This window comes from Sceloporus occidentalis, unplaced genomic scaffold (assembly GCF_023333645.1).
Source record: "Sceloporus occidentalis isolate IW3139 unplaced genomic scaffold, rSceOcc1.0.p SCAF_3, whole genome shotgun sequence".
NCBI lineage: Eukaryota > Metazoa > Chordata > Lepidosauria > Squamata > Phrynosomatidae > Sceloporus > Sceloporus occidentalis.
The window spans coordinates 34,097,254-34,119,394 of NW_028316983.1; the positions used below are offsets into that span (position 1 = coordinate 34,097,254).

Consider the following 22,141-nt stretch of genomic DNA (forward strand, 5'->3'; position numbering starts at 1 on the left):
TGTAGTAATATTTTATATAGTTTTGAGATTGTATGATCTGAGTCTTTACTTAGTAATGTCCCAAATTCCATATCCTCTTTTTCTATCTGATAAATTTTCCTGTCTGCTTTAAATCTTTCTACAATTTGCCTATTTTGGTGTTGTTTTTTTAAAGTTTCCAAAGCTAGGCAGACATCATGAACTGTATAACAGAGTTCTATGAATTTGCTTTCCCACATTGCAGCAGATGTGTAAATCACAAAAACCTATGTTTTACTACTTTTTTAAAAAAAACTGTATGAAGTAGCCCATATAGTTTTCTAACTACTGTAACTAGAAAACTTTTTTTCCTCATGACTGTAATATCATATTCACAATTATTCAGACTTCATTTATTCAAACACTTGGGTTGGTCATAGAAACTATTTCATTTAATCAAGAGGGACTTTGGAGGAACATTCTAGGTTATTTGGCAATTGGAAGTTCCAATGGTGTTGAGAAGTTATTAGATATTTAGTTATTAAGTTATTAAGTATTTAGGCATATTGGCTCCTCAGAATATTGTTGTTGTTAACTGCCCGCAAGTCAACCTCAACTCACAGTGGCCCTATAGATGAGAAATCTCCAAGACTCCCTGTCTTCTACTGCTCTGCTTAGGTTTGGCAGACTCATGCCTGTGGCCTCCCTAACTCAATCTAGCTATCTTCTTCTCTTTCGTCTCCACTCAACCATTCCCAGCAATATTGTCTTTTCTAGTGAGTCATGCCTTCTCATGATGTGGCCAAAGTACAATAGCTCCATTTGATCATTTTGGCTTCTATGGGTATTTCAGGCTTGATCTGTTCAAGGACCCATTTGTTTGTCTTCCCCCCCCCCCCCAATAACTTTATTCTTAAAACAAAAGATATACATAACACATAATAACAATATCTCTCAGTATTACACTCCAAATTTCACAATTTATGTTATATAATATAAATATATGTATGTCTTTGTTATAACTCATACCTTCTTGCCAAAAGAAAATAAAGGTTTTTTTTTTAATTAAACTAAAGAACATTCATTGTCTTACTTATTTTTTAATATTGTGTGGTTTCTTCCTCTCATTTTACCTATCTCTATTGTGGCTGGATTTTGTCCCCTTTGTTCTGTTTAATCACATTTTTTTCTTTTTATTCTTTGTCCAACTTCTTATACCAATATTTGGTTACTAATTCCCAATCATCTTCTGTCTTGTTGGTCTTTTTTTACTGTCTGTAGTATCCTCAGCATTGTTCTCCAGCACCACATCTCAAATGAATACTACTCAAACTAAATTTGTCTGCATTGCTTGATGAAGTACCTCTGGCTTTGGATAAGTGGTGGACATCACTCAAATTAAATATTGGGGTAAAGTTCATGTAATTAAGATGAATACATTATCACAGATATTCCATGTTTTCCAAGGTATTTCACTGTATATTCCTCGGGATTAATTTCAGAAAATCAATGCTATTTTCTGAAACTTTATATGGGATCTTTTACTGTTCCACTTTTTCACTCAAAAGTATGCAACCATTTTCATCCAAAAATGGATTTAATTTTTCAGACATGAGTTTGTATTATAAGGCATCACATCAAATACTCCTCCTAATGCAACCTTCGAATCAACTTACTTGAAAACTCTTTTAGATGGAATGCATTAGGTTCTGTTCATTTAAGGAAGCAAGAGACTTGCTCCCTGTGGTTTCTGCTGCTAGGGTGGCTTGATTTACAAAATATTGCCAGTTACAATTTTATCCATATGGTCACATCAAAATAACTCTATGTGATAATCTTAATATGAAGATTGTGATGCAATCTTTTTAGTGGATCAGATTAAGTGATTGTGGAATGTATACTTCAGGTCAGTTTATAGGTCCAGACAAAGATTTTTTTGCCATTTCAGTGTTACAGTCTGCTTATCAGTTACCCAAAGGTACACTGTGACAATAGATTTACAACTACAAGATCTTTCCATGTCTACATATGGCCTATCAGTTCTGAGTGCTTTAACCACTCCTCCTGTGTTGGAAACATTAATTATTCTCAGAGAAACCTAAACCAACTTGTCTATAGTATAGTGTTGGACAGTTGATGTTAATGAAGTCAGAGTTGAGTGAAACAAAGAGATAAATATTCCTGTGTAAATTAAACTATAGAAAACTGCCCTAGCTTCAGTATCTAAACCCTCTAGACCTAAAACTATGTACCGTAATTAAGATAATGATTCATTGTGGAATAAGATGTGGGCAAGTTCAGTGACTATTTATGGACTGAATGTTACAATATATTAAATTTTTATTAGAAAAATATTTAATTATTTGCAGAGACATATGTTCTTTGATTATTTGCCAGTGAAGCATAAGTAAAGAAGCACCCAATTAGACATGCCAAACTGTAGAACAGTTGTGAGTGCACAATCATTTGCACAACAGTTTAATCCAGTGCAAATGCAATAGTGGGGATTTTCATCTGACTAAGATAAGGAGGGGCAAAGAGTAGCCTGAGGCCACAGGCAGCACTCTGCAAGGATGTTTTGGTGACCATTGAACTATATCCGGATTCCCCAGAAATATATTTTTCTGATGAAAACAGAGTGAATTCTTCACATGGAAGTAGTGATATGATTGCCTTGTTTAAATATTTGAAGGGATGTCATATTCAGGATGGAGCAAGCTTGTTTTCTCTGATGAAAACAGAGTGAATTCTTCACATGGAAGTAGTGATATGATTGCCTTGTTTAAATATTTGAAGGGATGTCATATTCAGGATGGAGCAAGCTTGTTTTCTGCTGCTCCAGAGAACAGGAACTGGAACAATGAATGCAAACTACAGGAAAAGAGATTCCACCTCAACATTAGAAGGAAGTGCCTGACAGTAAGAGCCATTTGACAGTGGAACACACTCCTTTGGAGTGTGGTAGAGTGGAGGTCTTTAAACAGAAGCTGGATGGCCATCTGTCAGGGGTGCTTTGATTGTGAGTTCCTGCATGGCAGGGGGTTGGACTGGGTGGCACTTGTGGTCTCTACCAACTCTATGATTCTAAGTGTTTGAGATAACAATTCACCGTTTAAACATGTTTCAGGCTTCTATACATCGATTAATAGCAAAAATATAAGTTTTGACCTATAGCCGCATCCATTTTTGGTTTGCTTTTTTAAAAACATTTTTGACAGCTTACAGGGGTGAAAATAGGCCCTCATTGTCCACCCTGTCCTAGAGTTACACCCAAGATTTATACCAATGCCTTACATCAAAACAACAATTTCAATAGGACAAACATTTCTTTTGTGTCTACCTGGCCAGTTAAAAATGCCAGAATATCCCCATCACCTTCTGTCTGATGAATTTTCATGACAGTTTCCACAGTTGATTTCACATAATCTGGAACAGGACTGTTGGAAAAAATATATAGAAACATCTTAAGTACAAATACTTAAGTACAAATATAAGTCATCCTTTCATCCAAAGAAAAAAGAATATACAGTTGGTGTTGAATGGACAATATAGATAAGTAACATTCTTGTAAAATTCCAATTACGTACATGTTACAATATTAACTATATTTTACAGGTCTAGCTGGTCATTCCTGAATCCTTCAAAAATCATTCTCAGTTATTTTGCTTCTCTCTTTGATATTTGCACAAATTCTTTTAAAATCTATTTTAAACAAACACACATATTTCACAAAAATGGAAATACCTCAACAGAGTTCTATACAATATATTAAGGGATAGGGAGTTAAAGAATCTAATATTTCCATAGAAAGGGTTAATCATTATACAAGTACATATTAAAATGCTGGGTTAACACAGGCTAGAAACAGACCTCCTGTTTTCAGAATTGTAAATAAAATTATGGCCTGGATCAAACATGAATGTTTAGCTCTCAATGACTGAAAAATCAAATCATCTTATATTTGTAGTCATCACAGCTGTAGAACTTCCATAACACATCATAAACAATGCTTTTCAGTGGTACCAGTTCATACTATCATCTGTGTGCACCAAGCATAAAGTAATCAAGCAGTATATGTACAGACATGTGTGAATCATTCCTATGTGCACTACATACAAGCCCATTTTTAAAATGGAATTCTGGTAGAATAAACCAGTTGTTTTCTATCACAGGCTTGCCCAGGTGAAAACTAAATAAATCCTTTAAAAAACAGAAACTGGGGAAGTGGAAAACCCAAACCTCCAATGCAGCCATAACAGTAAGCCACCCCAAACAATTACTTTACTGTACAAATACACACACACCATGACTTACATTTATTCAAACAGTGATTAACCTACAGAAGCACATTCTATAACAAAAAGTTAACTATGAAAAGGCCACAGGACAGTTTGTGGGTTTAGCCACTATATGATAATGTGGCTATTCTTTCAGAATACTTTATCATAATTATCTGAACATTCCTGTTATGTCTGATACAAAAGGATTAAGGCTGCAAGAACATAAAGTGACATGATTCATAAACATATGATTATCCACCTATGACACCCACATTTCCTTGCTCAGCACAAGGGCAAAAGCAAGCACTGTGTGTGCAGGGGTAAAAAAACGAGCCCACTTCCGCCATCGGACCTGTCCATCTCCTTTTGTGGAGGAGGAGAGAGGGCATGAAGATGCTGCCAGGTTTGCCCATATCCCTTCTGTGGAGGGGGAAGGGGAGGACTAAGATTCCAGGGGAGGAAAAGCATGAAGATTCCACCGAGTCCCCGTAGCACTCGTCTGAAGTCTGCTCCAGCTGGCCGGTGCAAAAGGGGACGGGGGAAGGTTCCCGAAGCCCTCCTCCACTGAAGTCTGCGCCTGTTGCTCACAAAATAGGAGAAAGACACATTCAATTGGAAAACATATTTAGGATTACATCCTTAATGTGTTGGTACTGAAGCCCATGTAAAACATTTCTTTTTTTAAAAAAAGTCTATGGTCCATTCAACGCTCCCTTCCCACCCAAACATTGGTTGACACATAGCTATCAAAGATACATGCTCCTCTAGCCACCACTTACAAGCATTAAACAGGAACAGACCTCTGAATGTAGAAGACATCCACTGGAAATGTTCGTCCTTCCACAGTAAGGATCATGCTGGTATCTTTGCTTGGGTCACTCGTCTCATTTTGATTAAAGAAATCCCTAAATTTCTAGGATAAAGATAGCAAATCATCATCACAATCACAAAAAAGAAGCAGACCTACAGATGACCAGGACTCCAAGGATGCCCCAGGTAGTTGTACTAGAGCAGACCCACTGAATCAATAGAATATATATAAATGTTGATTTAACAAATGTTCATTGCTTTAATAGGTTTACTGTATTTGGGACTAACACCTGGATTTAGGCAATAAATATTAGTTGTTTTCTGAAATATGAGATCTTAGCAACATATGTTGCTGGGATGATCTATTGCTCATCCTACTTCTATTACTAATTTTTATGAATATTATGATTTCTACTTAGAAATATGCAGCAAAGCTAGTATTAAGAGCAATGATTCTCGGCCTTTGGTAGAGAACATGTTTCAGACTGGAATGTCCAGAAGGACCAACCAGCATGACCAATGGTAAACAATTATGGGCATTGAATTCCAAGACATATGAAGGGGCATATGTTGAGAACTACTGACGCAGAATGTATGGTGGTTCAGCAATAATTTAACTGTAGTTTTTGAAAACATTTTATATTATTATGAAACATTTCAGGGTATAATGTTAGAAAGTATAACAGATTTACCACACTTAACACTCAAATATTTTAAAAATTAACAATCAGTACAGATGATCTAAATACTCGAAAGGTACTAAATTGTGTCTGGTCTTGGAAGCTAATCAGGGACAGCCCTGGGTAGTACTTGGATGGAAGACTGCCAAGGAATACCAGGTGCTGCAGGCTATATATTTAAGAGGAAGGAACTGGCAGAATCATCTCTAAGTATTTCTTGCATAAGAAAACCATAAGAAATTTATGGGGTCACCATAGTTCAACAGGCAACTTGAAGGCACATTATTATTAATTGCCATCAAGTCACTCTTGACTTAAGGTGAATGAGAGACCTCCAAGTCATTCTGCTATGAACTGCCCTGCTCAGGTCTTGCAGACTCAGGGTCATGACCTCTTTGATTCAGTCTATCCATCTGGAATGTGGTCTTCCACTTTTACTACGGCTTTCTACTTTGCTAAACATTATTGTCTTTTCTAGTGAGTCATGTCTTCTCATTATATGGCCAAAGTTCAACAGCCTCAGTTTAGTCATCTTGTCTTCAAGGTAACATTTAAGATTAGTGTGGTCTAGGACCCATTTATTTGTCTTTTTAACAGTCTATGGTATCACAGAATTCTTCACCAGCACCACATTTCAAATGCGTTGATTTTCTTCACTGTCTAGCTATCACAACCATACACAGAAACTGGAAATATTATACCATGGACAACCCCACCTTTAGCATTCAATGATATATCTTTAAAATTCTTGTCTAGATCCTTCATAGGTGCCCTTCCAAGTACTAGTCTCTTTTGATTTCTTCATTCTGATTAATTTCAGACAAGGTATAGTAAACCTTGAACTATTTCAATGTAACTATTGTCTACTTTAAAGTTATGTACATTATCTGTGGTCATTAAAGTCTTTGCTATTTCCTGCTACTAGTGCAATGTCATCTGCATATCTTCAAAAGCTGATGTCTCTTCCATTTTTCACAACTCCTTCCTTCGAGTCTAATCTAATTATATGCAAACATGATATTTTTGGCATATAAATTAAAACAAATGGGGTGCCAAGATGCAGCCATGCCTGACTCCCTTGCCATACATAATCTTTGTTTTGTATATTCTACCCAACTGATTCTGTCCATTAATTATCAGCTGTTTAAAGGATAACAGATTATTTAAATTTTTGTCAGTGCAGTACAATCAATCCCCAACAGTTATTGTCAATATAGCATCTTTTAATTTATAAATAAGGAAGAAATTTAGTTTCAACTGAAAGCTGTTACTTATGCAATGCCTCATCCACAAGTAAGTAAAAAAAAACAAACCTAAATCCTATTAAAATAAACTGATGAACAATTCACAGGTTCTTTAGAATCTTAGAAAAAGGTATTTAACAGAGTTTAGACAAGTGGAAAGTACTGTAACACACACAGAGAAAAATTAAGCTTATCCTTAGGCAAGCTGACTTTCAAATAAAATGTATCTGACATTAATCTGGTCATATCCATCCAAACTCTCATTTCTTGGCTTAAAAATAGAGACTTCCATGAGGTAATTCACACTTCAATATTAGATAAGCATCCCATCTATAAAAAATCTCCACATACAGTTAAAACACAAATCATAGAGAAACTTAAGCCCTTACCCCTTCTTAATTCTCTTTCTCCACCAACACAATTTTCCTTTAATAAAGGGGTGGAGATTATGCAGATCATTTGTAATCCATGGAGGATAAGCATGTCTCTAGGGGCATGGTTCCTTTCTGAAACAAGTTGTCCCCATAACATATTTCAGTGGAACAGAATGTCATCCCTGTTAAAGCCAAAATTGGGTTGAGAGGTTTTGTTTGTGTTTTTGGTTTGCCTGGAAACCAGAACTACCATTTTGCTCACTTTCTGTTTCATCTTTTATTATGTGGCCCTTATAATGTCCAGAGGCTAGAAAATTGACATTTCTACACTCAGGCTTTAATAAATGTTCTAGCTGTAAAGAAAAGCAGGGAGTTCACACCCCTCCCCTGAAACACTGTTATGGTTACATGCCAAGCTCAGGGTGCACCAAGAAATGTGTTTTTTTCTTGTGCTAGTGACATTTATGGGTAATACTAGCAAACCACTATTTCCCAGCTTTACATGTGTGAAACATGGGAATGGGAAGGGGGGACTTTCTTCAGTATCATTCCACTACTGGAGGAATAACAAGCTGAAGTCCTGTTGTGTTTCCAATGACATCACAGGATGCAAATTTGACTTGAATTTGACCATTCTGGGTTTTTAGGTAACTGCCGTTTATTCAGGTGGGACTTAGGTCTGACCAACCTATGTTCCCAGTAAATTGCACCTCTGTAATTTAAAAGGGTGATTAGGCTATGGTGCTCTAAAGGGTACAGAACTAACTAAAAGACAAGAATGACAGCTGTCTCATATTTCTACAAGAAATTAACAATTCCACAAGTACTGCATAAACCAATTCTTTCAGCTCTACCTCTGCATCCAGTGTTGCCGATGCTACAATTAGACGAAGATCTCCTCGTTTCTTTTGAACCTGTGAAATATAGTAGAGGAGAATAATATAAATTTGCTCAGCCATGGTCAAACATCATAAAATCTTGGAACTAACAGTATGATGTATGAAAACTGCTAGCTTCATCCAGTATATACCAGGGCAGAGAAATGTGCTATCCCTAAAACTGCCTTCACTGTTGATTTATCTTTCGTAGATGTATTAGTCAGACCTGTAGATAATCCAAAAAATGTTTTATGAAATAATCCAATTGTTTATTTTGAAGCCTGTGTGAAATAACATCTAAAGTCAAAGGACAGAGTTTTCCATTTCCATTAAACACTATTTATTCTAGCAGTGTTCACTTTAAAAGGAACAAATTCTGAATTAGTATCATCTGCTATCTCTCAGAGCAGCAAAGGTTCGGTGATTTACTTCAACCCTGAAGGCGAAAGGAACACTGCTAAAAAATGGCACATTGTAACATGCTCATAACTGTTGGCAACTACATACAGCCTAATAGCAGTATTTCAGGACTGTAGCTACCAGAGTATTACAACTCCAAGCTTGTCCTCCCCATGGAGAATTCAGTTGGTGGGGAATGGAAGACAAACAAAATGCTATTAGGAAATTCTGACCTTTTTTAGCAAACCAATGGCAATGTCTGTATACAATGTTCTTTCATGAGCTTCATCCAACATGATTACACTAAAACAAAGCAAAAATAATAAGATTCCGTTCATGAAATAACAATTAGCAGATATTACCTATTATACTATGACTACTGTATATTAAATAATTATAGAAGAACCATGCAAATTGTTCTTGGAAGTCACACATTTTTAACTCAAAGAATTTAAAAACTTCAGTTGATCTGCAATAGTCATCAAGGTAGCACAACTATGTACATACTCAGGAAAGACAAATAATGGAAGGTGAAGATCCAGGACTTGACAACAGCATGTGCCTATGTGTATTACCAACTAGATACATTACTGTATGTCTGACCTTTCTGCTTATTCCACTTTGGGTGTAAAAAGAAGAGGTTTTCCTCTTCAATTTTCACATCTTCCTAATTGAGAACTACCTGAGTCTTAGGGCTAAACATGCCCATTAATTAGCTCTCAAATGGACATGTCACTTCCAAGTTTCCTCTTTAATTAAAAATTAACCCAATGTCTGCAATGCTCTTTAAGTTTACTTTCTGGGTTTTGTGTTGTTTTTTTTAAAGTGTCTCCTGGGCATAGAATATCCTGGAGAACCCACAGAGGGTATGCAGGAAAGCATTTTGAGTTTTAAATGCTGAAAGAAATTAACACATTAAAAATATGGGATGGGTATGACATCAGTATGACTTTGGGAGTTCCTATGTAGCCCAGAGAAAATTAATTAATAGATAAACAAACAGACAGACAGTTCTCTTCCATGACAATTATGCTAAGATGTTCAGCAGAACCCCACTTTGTCTCCCACAAAACTTCTGAGTTCCTGTGGAAAACAGAACTAGAATCAGGATATCCAACTGTGTGTTTTACCTTTTGAATGCAGAGGATTCTCTGAAGTATTGAATTGGTACTCAGACTCTGTAACAGAACCCTTAAAGTCATAAAGGGTTTGAGTCCAGGATAGATCAAAACCTATTATATGATTATCAATACCCTCATCAGAGCCCTTTTGTGAATCCACTTGCTGAGTGAGTGAGACAGGTAGTAATCCCTCAGTTGTGGCATCCCACTTGTACAATAGCCTTGTCAGAAAAGCTTTTGTGGTACTGTGTGTCATTTCTTCACTGCCATGAAAGTGCCTTTTTATTTAGTTATGTATTTTAGCAAGTTCAGTTCAATGTGAAGTTGAAGGCTTTCATGGCTGGCATCCATTTTGGGGAGGAGGCGGGGGTTCGGGCTATGTGGCCATGTTCTAGAAGAATTTCTTCCTGACATTTCGCCAGCATCTGTGGCTGGCATCTTCAGAGAAAGATACCAGCTACAGATGCTGACGAAACATCAGGAAGAAACTCTTCTAGAACATGGCCACATAGCCTGAAAAAAACCACAAAAAAACTTCAGTTCAATGGTTATTTCATTTCATTTTCCATTTTATCTGTTGCACTTTCTTTGTAGTTTATATTGTGTTGCATCATCTTGAGGCAACAGTTTTGTGAGGCTTTTAGCCTGAACTGCAGTCTAAAATCAAATAAATAAATAAATAAATAAATAAATAAATAAATGTAGTAGGGACTGCTAAACAAAACATAGTGACAGAATACTGGGACAGGGGGGCAGTTGGAGGAGAAGGAGAGGACACACTTAATCTGGGACCTAAAACTTCAAGAATAAAATTTTAATAATATTTCATATATTATGTATTGTTTATGTGCTATCACTGTGATCTATTCCTGAGTACCATGCAAAAAAAACCAATTCCAATGCCAATCAAAATAGCCTCTATCCACAGAAGCATCCCTTCTAAAACTTAACAACAGGCAGGAAGGTAACTATGGATGAATATGAATGAAAGAGGTTCACATCATAAATACATACATGATTAAAATCACTTGTCACATATTTACCTATATCTTGTTAATAATGGGTCAGCCATCATTTCCCTCACTAGCATCCCATCAGTCAGGAACTAAAACACAGAAACAAAATCAATTTGTGATCAGAAAGGTGGAAAAGGAAGGTGTTCTAACATAGAAGATATTTTTGCATATATGTTTTTAAAAAATCCTAACCGGGGAGGAGCAGGTTCTCAACAACAGGCCAATGTTGACTGCTTGTTGAGTAGGAGAAACTGGGTTAGAGGAGAAATGGGATGGAGAAGGGCATGACTGGTGCAGTGAACAGGAGCAATGGATACTGCAACTATCTGCCTTAGGTCCCACTTGCTTCTTGCACATCTTCTCAGCTTATTAAATATTACCTCAACTTCTGTGGTGCTGTTTATAGAAGACAGAATTTATATCTTTTTTCTGCTTTAGGAAGCACAAGAATAGATGCAAATTTCTCTTGTTGTAAGGGAAATTATACTGTAATTCTTATGGCATTTTCAAAGGTACAAACCACAAGAAATATGATGGGGGCCTCTGAGTTTTCAGGTTCAATGATTGTTCATAAACACTGCCCATGAAACCCAGAATGCTACATCCAAACCAGGCCAAAGGACTTGGTCACTGTCTTACTGAGGTCTAACTGGTATGGAAAAGGTGATGTGAAAAATCCAGTCCCCAACTATATGATTGGCTGGTTCTAGACAGGGAAGTGTCCCTTTCATGAACTACCACTTGCATCCTGCACTGTCACGGTTTTTCCTTTACAGCCTCAGTTCTAGACAACAAAATATACTCACTTTGAAAGGTCAGAAAGGAATAACAGTGAATCTTGCCACTAGCTTACAGAACCATAAACATAAATGTAGCCTGTGTCCCTCTGCAGGGTATTTTTTCCCCTTTCCCACTTTCTACTGACCCGTAATTTGGTTCCTCTTCAAGAGTAAGTAATAAGAAGGAGGCAAAATATGTTCTACTGTCTATTCACACACCCCACTTTTCTAATAGACCACAGTCTCTGGGCTGCCAGACTCCATCCCTGGAACTACTTAGGTGCTTGTGCATGAGTGCCCCTTATCAACTGGAAAAAAAATGATGTGTCCCATCCAGATACTTCACAACCATCAGATGAGCATACAATTTTCAGTAGTTCAGGAAGCAATCTACTGCCCATTCCAACCAAATATTGCAAATCTCTCCACTACTATGTTCTCCCCTTGAAAACTAATTTAAAACAGTCACAAAGAGTTGATACAGCCATTTGTTTAAATATTATTACCTTGATCCTTGTAGCCTGTGGATCAGTACAATCATCAAATCGGATGCAATACCCAACTTCATGACCTAGCAAGGCACCCCTCTCCTCAGCTACTCGGCCTGCAATCTTGTAGAAAAAGTCATGTTTAATACTGCAGATATCAAGTATATTTTTATTTTCTGGATATAACTGTTTGACTAAAACCAAGTAATGTTTCTGAACGGGACAACTAAAGCATCTGCACAGTAATGATCCCTTACATGGTGTGGGGCTTATATCTTTTGAGATTTCTGGAGCTGTAAATCCCTACACAAGAAGGCCAGGGTTGCCAGACCAGCCTCTCAGAAAGCAGTAGACCAGCTCATTTTATTTCCTTAACAGAATTGAGCTTTGCAGCAATAAAGCAACTCCCCCACCCCACTTTTTTCCCATTGGTGACGATTCAGTTATTCAGTGCCCTCCCTAGAGAGCTGCACATGATGGCTAAACCAAAAAACATTGCACTACATTAAGTGATTTTACATAATCAATGCTTAAGTTGTTTTATTTTATATTTTAGCATTTAATAATTATTTACATTTGTTATTCACCACTCTGGAATGCAGCAGACAAACATTTTAAATAAATAAATAAAAGGAATGCATATTTTGGCATTTCGGTGCAGCATAAAGTAATTTATTCAGCAGGCAGGTAATTTATAATAAATGTATTCTCTCTATTACTACTCAGCATTTTGATTCTGGCTTAACACCAAATGTATCAGATGTAGCCCTAGGACACCATGATCTACAACAGTATTAAAAGTTATAGTAAATTGCAGATTACTATAATACTATTCAATGCCTTACACACATCTTAGGACTCTGAAAAGGATCACAAATAATCATATTTCCTCTCTGGAACAGTCTATACAGTGTAGTTAGTAAGTCAATCACAACAAAGAATTGGTGAATGGTTAGAAATTTTGAGAATACACAATACCATACCCTTCTGGCTGAAAGAATGAGAGCTTCTATCCTAGTTTGGATGGAGGCAGGGAGGAGTAAGTTTAGTGATAGAGAGTGAAGTGACTTCAGGAATCCTTGTTGTTGCTGTGTACCTTCAAGTCATTTCCAACATATGGCAAACCTAAGGTGAACGTAAAGGTAAAGATATTCCCCACTGACAAGGTTGTCAAGTCATGTCCAACCATAGGGGGCATGGTGCTCACCTCCGTTACAAAGCTGAAGAGCCAGCGTTGTCAAGAGACAACTCTGTGATCATATGACCAGCATGGCTGCACAGAACGCTGTTTACCTTCCCAAACATAGCACTGGGTTTTCTGGGGCTGAAAGTATGTGATTCATCCAAGGTCACTCATTCCTTTGCCAAGCAAGGAATCAAACCCTGAAGTCAAGAGCTGTAGTCCAATGCTCAAACCACTACACCAGGAGTGGGGAACCTGCAGCCCTAAACATTCTCACACATAATCAAGTTGTATCTATGGCACATAAGGTAAATCAATTATCCACACAATACAACAAATATCCCCCCTCCCTCCATGATAACTGTCATCCTTCGGCCTGAGAGGGAGTGAACAGGCAGGCCCAGCTCCATCAGGGCTAGCCTGAAGAAGAAGAGCCCTCCCTCCATGATAACTGTCATCCTTCGGCCGGCGAGAAAGTGAACAGGCAGGCCCAGCTCCATCAGGTTAGCCTGAAGAAAGAGAGCCCTCCCTCCATGATATGTCTTCCTTCGACCTGTGAGGGAGTGAACAGGGAGACCCAGCTCCACCAGGGCTAGCCTGAGACCTCCATCCAGTCCATCTGCTTTGGTCCAGGCCTCAGAGGGAGAGAATAAACACTGGACCTCTTCCCACCACCATTCCCTTCTCCTTTTGTGTCATGTTTTTTAGATTGTAAGCCTGAGGGCAGGGAACTGTCTAATTAAAAATAATAATTGTAAGCCGCTCTGATAGCCTTTAGGGCTAAAGGGTGGGGTATAAATACCATAAATAAATAAATAAATAAATAAATAAATAAATAAATAAATAAATAAATATCAGCTTTTTTTCTCTACAGGGATTTAAAACCAATTCAGGTTTCACAAGATTGGAAGGTAATATTAAGGACTCATGCACAGCCACACACAAGCTTACACCGTGTCTGCGCCATACGCAGGCTTGCCATATGTGGACTTGAGGTCATGCATATGGCAAGCCCTAATATGGGGCATGGAGCATGTGGCCATGGTGCGCGTCTTGCTGCATGCCACAAGGCCATGCCCCATTCAAACAAATGGGACATGATTTTACACAGAATTTGCCTTATGCGGGGAGGGGGGGTCCAGAATGGATCCCCCATGTAAGGCGAGGGTGCACTGTACATACCCACATAGCTGCACCTTCTAATTGTAATCAATTTCACTTTGCTACACAATCTTCTATTGCTTGAGTCATACACACACTTCCTAAACAATGAGAAGATAAAGAAACAAAAATCCATGAATTCCGCTGTGATGGGCATGGGTCCTCATAAGTTTTTTCACTAATATCATACAAAGAATAAGCAAGGGTAGGGTGAGAAGCCAGCAAGACACAGTGGTTTGAGTGTTGGACTACTACAATTCTGAATTCATGCTTGGCCATGGAAACTCACAGGTGACCTAGGGCAAGTCACACTCTCACAGCCTCAGAGGAAAGCAAAGGCAACACCCTTCTGAAGAAATCTTGCCAAGAAAATTTCATGATAGGTTCACCTTAGGGTTGCTGTAAGTCAGAAATAACTTAAAGGCACACAACAACAGCAGGAGAGCATATCTAAGATCCTGACACATAATTTTCAAACTTGAAGCATACATCCTACAGCAAATTCATTTGTCAGATTCTATGCCAGAAACAGTTCCAGTTGAACATTTAATGAAATTCAAGAGTGCTTAACAATATACTGGATCATGCTAAACGCTGGCAAAACAGCTTGCACATGTCAAGTATGATAGACATGATTAAAATATTTATCTTATTTGTCAAAGGGTAATGTGTAAACAAATTTCAAAAGTCTGAACTAGAAATACTCACTGAAACACATGCAACTCTGCGAGGCTGTGTTACTCCCACTACTCGACCTTCTGCAGTCCAGCCAGCTTCCATTAGATACTGTGATTGGGAAGAACATATCATTCTAATTTAATTTCTGTTTCATACTACTTTTTATTTATTTCTTCTTCATCTCACAGTTATAGGAGAGTTACAGACCGCCGAAATGCGGTGGTCTGCTGCCGCCGGCGGTTGCTACATCCGGGAACCGCAGCAGCCAAACGGCGCGGTTCCCGGACGCAGCAAAGAAGGAGCGTGAAAATCGTGCTCCTTCTTGCTCCCTGGAAGAGATGCCACGAGGCGCTAGTCGCGCAATTGTGGCGTCACTTCCGGGGCGCGATGTGCGGACGCAAAGCGTCCACTACGTCAAAATGGCGGTGGCCGTGTGGAACGGCCGCCGCCATTTGTTACAGACTCTGTCCGTAATAGGAGTAGGGGCGTCTAGAAGAGACACCCCTTTTTCAAACTGGGACGTCCTGAGGACATCCGAAATGGCGGTCTGTAACCCGCCATAGTTTAATAAAATAGCAGAATTAAGGCAATGAACCTCTATACACCGCTATAAAGAAATAAAATGGGTAAAATTACATTTGACATTATTGTCAAAATCATAAATTAATTACATACTTCCCAAAAGGGTGACAAAGATTTTTAGAGAGGAAACTATATCTCCTTCCATCACATTACAATTATCATACCGTTAGAGCAGTTACCATCTTCCAGCCTAACTTTCCTCAAAGGGGACTGAATCTAGACCAGAGAATGAAGGATCTCAGAAATCTGAATTAATAATAAAATTTAACAATAATAATAACAATAATAATAATAAATAAATAAAATTTGAATTAATGGAAAACATTTTAAAATATTGTATGCAGCTGTGCTTCAATTCCAGCACAAAGGAATGGATCCATATGTAGTTATGCAAACAGAAGATTAACTGAAATCCATCGGACACATTAGTCATAATGGTGTTGAGTCTCATTGATTTCAATTTATCTCCTCTAAGCATGGCTTAGACTGGATCCAAACTAATTACTGCCAAAGTCAAAGAGTGCTAATCCAAACATCCAACCAAACAGAACATGTGTTTGACTTCAATGGAAGAGAGCTAATTATGAAGGCTGACACAGAAAGGGAGTCTTTATACTGATAGTTCCCTAATTGCAGAATGCAAACAGTGGTCTAACATCTAGTGATGTTTTTATTTTGATTTGATCTGTTTATTTTTGGCTAGAGTGCTTTGTGCTTACATTGCTCTTACATACTCTGTAACCCTGGGGATTTAACTGAAGTACAGGATGTAAACTATTTTAATCCATATTAAATATTATTTATTTCATACTAACCTGGGGAATCTGAGTGCTTTTCCCACATCCTGTTTCTCCAACAATCACGAGTGTTTGATAGTTTTCTACCAGATAAAGGATGTGATTTCTCAGCTAAAACAAAAAAGATGTGATTTACAAGAAAACCAGATTTAATACAGAAATTAAAGCAGCATGCAATAAAATAAATTGTACAGGGAAATTGTTTCCTTACTACACAGTCTGATATGCACTGACTAAAAAGTAAGCCCTGGTAATTTCAACAGAGCTTATATCCCAAGTAACTGTGCACAGGACTGCAGCCTGTGACTATTAACTATATCTCTTAAATGCCTCACAAAATAGGCTTATCCTAAGTGTTATACAGCACAATTAAAAATATAGCATTATCAATACTATAAGATCACAACAGAACAATATAATACAACAGAACATAAAGCTAACAGATATACAATGTAATCCAAGCAGCCTGCAATCCTGCACAGAGTTCTTAAATCTTACTCAATCCAACATAGCCCTAAAAGGACAGTAGAAGATAGTAGCACACATGAATTTCAGTCCTTTTATAATGATCAAGAACAATCAATGGAGCACTCTAGTATGTGTAAATATAGATAAGAAAAGTATGTCATCTATCTCATGATATTATTAATTGCCATGCTGCAAAATTTTTTGCCAGTTCCCGCCAGTTAAATGGTGACATGGCAAATACACCAATGAACAATAAGGTTTACATTAACTCAATTCAAAGTAGCAAAATAAGTGCATACCTTAAAAACTGGTAGCTTTTGCCTCTGTTGTTCAATAGAAAGAGAAACATATGGGTTGTAGATGACTGAAACACTAGTACTTTCAGCAGGACTCTGCCTTTCCTCTGAGAGATTGGCACCAGGTCCATCTGTACCTATACAGCCAAATAAATAAATAAGAGCACTATTAGGAAAATGGCTAGACCTTTAGCCACATACAAAGAAGGAAGAGGAGCAATTATATACAAACCAAACTCTTCTATTTACAGCACTTTCTCCAATGCTAAAGACAACTTTTGATACAAAGTATGAGTAAGCCATTTTGGTTCCCATTAGGGAGACAGGCAAAATGTGAAATAAAATAATACATTTTATTGCAATTAAACACAACATATATAATTAAACAATTGTAGGCTGATGGAAGTTACTAGAGCTCCTGGATGGAAATGCTGAATCATCTAACTGATACAACAAGGAGAAAAAAAGTAATTACAGATATGCATAATTTGCAATTTCCCTTATGCAAGTTCATTATAATGTCCTTCACTTTACAGGAACCATGCAGCAAATTTGTTGCAGACAAGAAAGCAAATGGGTGACTTAGGCTCAGTATTTATGATGCATTTTTAAGGCAGCATGAATAGGTATTTCTTCACATTTTACAGTTTTGAAGTTTGCCACACAGCCAGCTTTGTTCATATGCATGATCTATCCATATACATGGTGTTTCCAACCAATATGCATGTGTCATATTGCAGGCAAAAAAATTACCACAAAGTAGGATTTGTATCCACCACCATGAGTTAAACAGTGGATCAGCACCAAACAATGTCATCTGTAAACTTAGTATTGCAAGATGCCTATTGACCTATGTCAATCGCATGAATATCATAGGGTTTTCTTAGGCAAGGAATGCTCAGAGGTACTTTTACCAGTTTTTTCCTTGAAAATATAAATAATAAATAAATAAAAATAAAATTTTTATTTGTATCCCGCCTCTCTATCAAAGATAATCGAGGCAGCTTACATAGTAAAACTCCATACAAAATCCCAATCTCCCCTTTCCCTCCCTCCCGTAAAAGAGAATTAAACAATAAAATATTAAAATATCTAAAGTAAAACATCCAATTAAGATAAACAACAAGGGACTAGGCATAGAACAGTCGATGGGATAAAGATATTAGGTGTGTGGCCGGGATTGCTATTTGGGGAAGGCCTGCCAGAAGAGATCCATCGTGATGGCCTTTTTAAAGCTATCAATGGCCCAGTACAGACGGACCTTTTGCGGCGTGCCCATGACATGCTAGGGTTGCTCGAGGGTGGGGTGTGCACACATCCCGCAACCCTATCACGTCATGGGTGCGCTGCAGCTGCACTGCGCCGTACAGACGGCATGCACAATGATGATGTTGCAGCTGCACTGCATCCAAATGGCATAGCGCACCTGCAACATCACCATGCCATCTCTGGCACTTTGCAGCAGCGCAGCGCCGCCGCAAAAAGGAGCCACTTCCAGGTGCTCCTTTTTTGCTGCGCAGCAGCACTGCACAACTGGGTTGCTGTGGCGCTTCTGCAGAGCAAAGAGAGACGTCGGGGAGGTGCCTCTTTTTGGCGCTCTGTACTGCACCTAAGCTAGTAATAAGCTGGATCTCCTCCAGCAGACCATTCCATAGTCTGGGCGCGGCAGAGGAAAAGGTCCTTTGGGAGGTTGCAGTCAATTTGGTCTTTATAGGTTGCAATAGTTCCCCCCCCCCCCCAAGAGGATCTCAGTGCACGGGGAGGATTGTATGGAAGGAGCCTGCAGCACCTGATATTCTTTGGTATTCTCCCATCCATGTACTAGCCAGAGCTGACCCTCTAGAGATCTGATGTCTTTAGGGTAATTATATACTAGTCTTAAATTTACCAGGTGGCTTAGTGGTTAAGACGCCAATTCTGATGATTGTAAGGTTGGAAGATTGAGACCCAAGTGCAGCATGATGGGGTGAGCTCCAGTCACTAGTCCCAGCTTCTGCCAACCTAGCAGTTTGAAAGCATGCAAATGCAAGTAGATAAATAGGTACTACTTTGGTGGGAATGTAACAGCATTCAGTGCCGTCATGCTAGCCACATGACCACAGGAGTCGTCTTCAGACATTGCTGGCTTGTCGGCTTAGTAATGGAGATGAGCACAGCCCCCTACAGTCGGTTATGACTAGACATTCATGTCAAGGGAAAACCTTTACCTTTAGAAAGCCAATAAATACCAGGTGTTGTAGGCTATATTTCATAGGAAGGAATTGACAACTGAGTACTGCTTGCCATAAAAATCCCTATGAAATTCATGGGGTCATGCATAAGTCAACAGGCGACCTGAAGGCACCCAGCCACAAAGCAGGGTGGTTGGAGTACCACTGATGACCTCTGATGGAAGGAATTTTCTCTAAATCCCTTTTCAGGTGTTTTATGACAGAAAGTAATGATAGCCCTTGACACTGGAAGAAAGAGAGGTTAGTGCTGCCCTGATTCTCTTGAAGCTGCTGCCTGTTTACTGTGCCATCAATCCTAGTATTTTATTTGATTATACTGGGAGGTCACTTTCATCAAAGGCAAGGTGGTGCTAAAGGATTTCTGTTCCCCTTCTGGGAAGGCTTTCCTACGCAGTTTAATTTTATCCTCCATGGATTTAAATACAGACATACCTCAGTTAAGTAAGCAGATGTTTTCCTGGGCATTTCCTCTTTAACATATACATTGGAACCAGATACAGAAATACTGTAAAAAGGAAATAATAGGGATAGGTTCCTAACCCCTATTCTTAAGAACACACACAGAAAATAGCAGTTCAACATGTTTTGGCAATTTTTTTTATCCAAAACTGACAATATACTCATGTGAAATGTAGGAACCAAGCCAGGTATACCTTGCACAAGAGACCACTTCAAATGTCTTCCAAAATGCATCCAGGGATAATTGTTTTCTTTCACCAGGCTGCACTTTTTAATTACAGTATTTCCATTTTGGTGGAACTTAATGGTCTATGCTTCTTTAAAATGAGAGTAATTGGTAAGGCAGGTTTATCTGCTTTTCTCTTTCCTGTTTTCCTGTTGCACACTCAGTAAGGAATTCTAGAGGCAGCTGCTGTTTACCTTATCTGTTGCTGAGAGGTACACACAGCAATAGTAGGACTGGCTAAAGGCCATTCCTTCCCATCTCAATCTTCATTGCATTGTTTACTGCAGACACACTGCTGCAAGATGAAATAGAAAATCTGTTTCTTCAGCCCTTCTTCACTATCCTTCCAATGTTGACACTGTTTTTTTTAAAAATCCTCAAGCTAGACAGAGAACAAGGAGGAAAAGGAAGGGCTGGGTGTATAAACATTTTGTAAAAAGGAGGTTCTTTCTAAGAAGGTTTGTTAAATGAAGTAAGCCTGTATCTTAATAAAAGTACTTACAACATGCATTGTAGAAATGATATTAAGTACAGAATAGCCAGCTGGTTACTGGCAGATATAGGCTGCTGAAGATATATAATGTAGTACGGTACAGACTAAAGAAACTTTCAGCCTTTAAGTTGTTCATGGATTCCAACTCCCACTAGCCTCAGCGTATACAAAAGGTAACAGTTGAAGTCTGACAACATATCGAAGTTCCTAGCTCCCCACTCTATATTATTACTATATATACGCATGTATAGGTATAGAAATTTTAGTTTAAAAATTGACCTAAAAACACAGAATTGATTTATCCACAGGTCAATGTAAATACTGTACTTTAACTCTTATCAAAAAGAAAAGAAAAGAAAAGAAAAGAAAAGAAACCATTCCCTGGTGAAAGGCAAAAACATAATCTGTCCTGGAAGCACCAATCCCCCCTGTGTTCTCATCTATCCTGCCTTTAGTATAAGCACAGTTAGGCCTGCTGAAATTTTGTTAAGTTCTTTGGCATTGTTTTCTTTTGATTTTCTCCTGAAATATTTGCTTTGTTACATGTCCCAAAGTTTTCTCCCTCGATTTATCCACGGGTCATATCAAAATCCATAATTTGGGCTTCAAAACCTGTCCTTATACATGAGGTCTATAGCCAAGTATATATGGTAGTTGAAAAACAAACAAAAGTCCTTGTCTGTTAAATGTATTTCCCTACCAGTGTAGTCCTGAAGATACCAGCACTCCTCACATATCAAACAGAACTTAGTTGGAAGAAGAGCTGATATAACTGAGACATTTGTCTGTTGGGGGCAAACATAATTTGAAGCTGACATTACTCATTAGCTGTACACCTGCTATCACATTCTACAGGCAAAAGAGGATTTTTAGCAATCATATAGTAATAGGTCATTTCCAAAATTACTTCTGAAGAAGCAATAAGAGCCTATAATTCTACTGCCTATTTCTTGTACTCATTAAGAATATCTAAGAGCTTCTCAAGCTCAATTATCATTACAGTTGGTTCATGCTGACAATCAATGAGAACCTCAAGTCCAAAGATGATAAGACGATTGAATTGAAGCAGAAGTAACTGTGGTTACGATCTCCTGACGTAAATCACATATATCAATTCTTCAAATACACGCTTTTGTCCACAGCCAACAGTACTGGCAAAGACTGAAAGCCAATCAAGTTTTAGGATCATCCGGGGAAGGTTTTCTCTCAGTCCTGCTACCATCACAGACTCACCTGGTGAGGACACAAAATAAAGCCTTTTCAATGGCTGCTCCCACCATCTGGAATGCCACATATCAGACAAGATTTACATAGTTTTATTTTGCCAGCAGGCAAAAACATTCTCATTTAAGCAAGCTTTTTAATGCTTAAAAAGGGAAAGGTGTATGTTTTATCTGTTTTTCACTTTTGTATGATATTTTAATCAGCTTTATAGAGTTTTAATGTTGAGTTGTAAATTTGTCTTAAACATTTTGTAAGCACTTTAATGTGTTATGGAAACTGTCTTGGATCCTGGCCTGGGAGAAAGGCAGCATATAAA

At 38.1% G+C, this 22,141-nt stretch overlaps 1 protein-coding gene across 2 annotated transcripts in view; it reads right to left on the reverse strand.

Moving 5' to 3' along the window:
- Nucleotides 1–22,141, reverse strand: part of DHX35 (DEAH-box helicase 35) — a 64,948-nt gene that overhangs the window by 37,213 nt on the left and 5,594 nt on the right. The window contains exons 2-11 of one of the 2 annotated variants that reach the window (XM_089513987.1): nt 17,196–17,329; nt 16,447–16,539; nt 15,080–15,157; nt 12,046–12,150; nt 10,788–10,849; nt 8,857–8,926; nt 8,201–8,260; nt 5,039–5,151; nt 4,591–4,815; nt 3,299–3,395 (exon numbers count right to left, since the gene is read on the reverse strand). In XM_089513987.1, the coding sequence (XP_089370113.1) occupies nt 3,299–3,395; nt 4,591–4,815; nt 5,039–5,151; nt 8,201–8,260; nt 8,857–8,926; nt 10,788–10,849; nt 12,046–12,150; nt 15,080–15,157; nt 16,447–16,539; nt 17,196–17,329 (1,037 nt within the window). The remainder of the gene's footprint in view (nt 1–3,298; nt 3,396–4,590; nt 4,816–5,038; nt 5,152–8,200; nt 8,261–8,856; nt 8,927–10,787; nt 10,850–12,045; nt 12,151–15,079; nt 15,158–16,446; nt 16,540–17,195; nt 17,330–22,141) is intronic. The other variant, XM_089513988.1, reaches the window with a different exon arrangement.